This window comes from Fukomys damarensis, unplaced genomic scaffold, assembly GCF_012274545.1.
Source record: "Fukomys damarensis isolate Sample0158 unplaced genomic scaffold, DMR_v1.0_HiC HiC_scaffold_39, whole genome shotgun sequence".
NCBI classification, from domain to species: Eukaryota; Metazoa; Chordata; class Mammalia; order Rodentia; family Bathyergidae; genus Fukomys; species Fukomys damarensis.
Genome location: NW_022900951.1, coordinates 39691910 through 39695822, shown reverse-complemented (window position 1 = coordinate 39695822; position 3913 = coordinate 39691910). Strand labels below are relative to the sequence as shown.

Below are 3913 nucleotides of genomic sequence, written 5' to 3'. Positions count from 1 at the left end.
TGGCACCAAGTTCCTAGAAGGAATATGATCATAATGTACTACAAATATGTATTAAAATAATATATATATAAATGTATATATTTACATATGAAGGGGTAAAACAGATGCAGGAATGGGAGAGAAAGGGTACTCAAAAAGAAAGAATGAAGACATGGGCTGTAGAAAAAAAAGGATTTAAGTAACTTCATGTACAGGCCGGGGTTCCTGAGTTCGATTCCCAGTACCAAAAAAAAAAGAAAGAAAGAAAGAAAGAAAGAAAGAAATGTCATGTACACGTACCAATGCCCCGCAATGAATGTAAGCATTAGGTACTACAATCATGTACCAATAAAACCCAGAAATGACAATTTTTTAAAATGGATAGTTTTCCCTGGGTCCTTGAGTCTTAATTTTTTTTTTTTTTTGAGACAGGGTCTCAATATGTAGTTGAGACTGACCTGGAACTCACTATGACCAGCCCAGGCTGGCCTCAAACTCACAGCAATCCTTCTGCCTCAGCTTCCTGAGTGCTGGGATTACAGGCATACACTTCCATGCCCAGCAAGAGTCTTAATTTTTGAAGTCTGCTGTACCCTGTAAAACTTTGATTAAATGAAATTTTTATGCTTTTCTCTTGCTAACCAGTCTTTTGTTATAGGGAAGTAGGCCATGACCCTTACAATAATGAAGAAAATGATTATACTTTTCTGTATTTACATAACACAATGTAATCATAATGTAATGTAGTACAATAATATTGAGACATAATATATGGTAAATATACTAAATTACGAAGAATATACCAAAAGTATCAAGTAAAGAGATTCTGTAAGTCTGGATTAGGTCCTACACATCTGTATTTTTATTAAACTCTATAGGTAGGTGAATTGAAAACTACTGGCCTAGATTCAAATTTTTTAAAAAAAGGCCACGGTCAAGTCAACACTTTTAAATTATACTCAGAATTATGGCTAATAATTCTATACTGTTGTCTACTATTATCACACAATTCACCCTAAGGGCTCTGGTAAACAGAATCATATACTAGAAAACAAAGGCATAGGGAAATCTCTAGGAACTCACCAAACATCATCAAACTTTGAAAACTTTGGAAATATTTTTATTAAAAAAATCTAAAATCTGACCATGTTTTTTGTTTTTCCTGTTTCTATTGTCAATATTGTTTTTTCTGCAGTTCTGGGATCACAACCACCTCATGCTAGGCACACATCCTACTGTGCCCCCAGTCCTCATTCATCTCTTCTGATTTGACAACTCTTCCCATGTAACTCATCAATAATAACTTATAAAACCTGAGTGCTTCTAACATGTCTTGCTTATAACATGAAAAATAAAATCTGTAATTTTTCAGGAGTCCTCTGGGAAATCTCAAAAATAGTTTTAAGTATAAAAAGTTGTCATTAAGGTTATGTTTGTTTTAGGATTTTGTTTAGAGAAGCGATAATCAAAAAGTTATCAGAAGAAACTTGGATACTTCATTTGGAGGTGATCAGGGCTGCTGAGAAGCTATGTACTTCATTACCTATTTCAACAAAATGACCATAAAACATTTTAGATATATAGATTTTAAGATGACTGAAATGTTTTAGCTTTTTTAAAAAGTGAGAAGCTTTTGTTCATTTTTTCAAATGTTCAATTCAACATCCAGCATAGAAAGCAGTCATGTAGACAAAGAACAGAAAAAGGAACCATTTATACTATAACTGAAGGCAAACAGCACACCAAAGACACAACAAATCAAAACTGAGCAATTTACTAAGATTTTAACACATTTCATAGCTTTTCAGACTCAATCATAAAAAGTCAAGGAAACCGCTGTATCTAGATCTCAGTTTCCCCAAGGACCACCAGAGAAACAAGTCCACTGTAAGTATAAGAGAAGTTTATTTCAGGTTCGAACCTGAACTCTTGTCTATCAAGGAAGCAAGAGCCCAGAGTTCAGGTTATAGCATAGGGTTCAAGGGGCTTGAAATCTTATTCTTTTTATTGGCTCATTTTTATAATTCCTGTTGATTCTATTGGCCTATAATTTTAACTTATTATTGGATATTATAAGATGTAATACTTTAAACTTATTGGCTATTATTTGGGCGTGGGCAGGGGTTTGCGCGGGAGATTTATCTTAGTCATCTAACTGCCACAGCCGGTTTCACCATATTTTGACCTGGCTGCAGTTTCTGGAATAAACCGCCCAGTTGCGATTCCTGGAAACTTTTCAATTGCAATTCCTGAAAAACCTGGTTTTTGGTTAATCTATTCTTCAGCAATGGAAGGTTATTTGCAGAGTTTAAAGGTCAGTCCGAATAATGGAACGTCTAATCTGGCTTAGTTAAAACGGAGGGACTTTGGCCTCTTTTCGATTCCTCAGAAACTAAATTTTAATTTCCAGGTTTTGTCTTTGTTAGGCTTGTTTATATTCAGGAATAAACTGACACTTTAGGGCAGATCTCCTGTAAGGTCAGAACTAATATAATAACATTCAAATCCTTTTAACATGCAATGCATTGATTATTGCTGCTTCAAATGAATCAATAAATATGCATTTAAATAATTTCTTACTTTCAATTTCAAATAAATAAACAGTAGATATAACCCAGAAATACCAACCTCTTTGGAGTCTTAATACATTTAAAGAATGAAGAGTTCTGGAGATCAAACAAAACATCATCAACAATCAAAAACACGTGTTAACTGCTTTAAAAAAAAAACAAAACCAACTTTTTCTTCTAAAATAGATGCACATTGCAAGTGTATTTCTTTGAAACCTTTTCTCCAAGCAAAGCCTCAACCAATTATATTTCTTATAACTATTAATAACCAAAGTAACTTCTAATCCACATAGGAACTCGAGTGGATAATTACGATCTGGCACACATTCACATTTTAGTGGACTTACTCATGAATAGACATACAACTTTCTATAGCCACATGCATTCCTTCTCAAAACTCTCAAAGTGGCTGTGGGACGCGTTGGTGTGCGTTGGTTCGGAAAAGTGTGCGATTTTTTTCGCCTCGTTTTTCCCGTTTCTTTTCGCTTCTGTTTATAACTTCGCTTTAGGGCACAGTTATGGGGCGCAAGAAGAAGAAGCAGCTGAAGCCGTGGTGCTGGTATTGTAATAGAGATTTTGATGATGAGAAGATTCTTATACAGCATCAAAAAGCAAAGCATTTTAAATGCCATATATGCCATAAGAAATTGTATACAGGACCTGGTTTAGCTATTCATTGCATGCAGGTGCATAAAGAGACAATAGATGCTGTACCAAATGCAATACCTGGGAGAACGGACATAGAATTGGAAATATATGGAATGGAAGGCATTCCAGAAAAAGACATGGATGAAAGACGACGGCTTCTTGAACAGAAAACACAAGAAAGTCAAAAAAAGAAGCAACAAGATGATTCTGATGAATATGATGACGATGAATCTGCAGCCTCAACTTCATTTCAACCACAGCCTGTTCAGCCTCAGCAAGGTTATATCCCTCCAATAGCGCAGCCAGGTCTGCCACCTGTTCCAGGGGCACCAGGAATGCCTCCAGGCATACCTCCATTAATGCCAGGTGTTCCTCCTCTAATGCCAGGAATGCCACCGGTTATGCCAGGCATGCCACCTGGAATGATGCCGATGGGTGGAATGATGCCACCTGGACCAGGAATACCACCCCTCATGCCTGGTATGCCACCAGGTATGCCTCCCCCTGTCCCACGGCCTGGAATTCCTCCAATGACTCAGGCACAGGCTGTTTCAGCACCAGGTATTCTTAATAGACCACCTGCACCAGCAGCAACAGTACCTGCTCCACAGCCTCCAGTTACTAAGCCTCTTTTCCCCAGTGCTGGACAGGTAAGGTGAAATGGCTGAAAAGGAGTGCACTAACATTTTAAAGGTTAAGTGTAGCTGTTTTACGGA

General features: G+C 36.9%; 1 protein-coding gene across 1 annotated transcript in view; it reads left to right on the top strand.

The window, feature by feature from the left end:
- The first annotated feature begins 2964 nt into the window (after positions 1 to 2964).
- Positions 2965 to 3913, top strand: part of LOC104875793 (BUB3-interacting and GLEBS motif-containing protein ZNF207) — a 1929-nt gene continuing 980 nt past the window's right edge. The window contains exon 1 of the mRNA XM_010643518.3: positions 2965 to 3847. Coding sequence (XP_010641820.1) covers positions 3068 to 3847 — 780 coding nt within the window. The 5' untranslated portion in view covers positions 2965 to 3067. The remainder of the gene's footprint in view (positions 3848 to 3913) is intronic.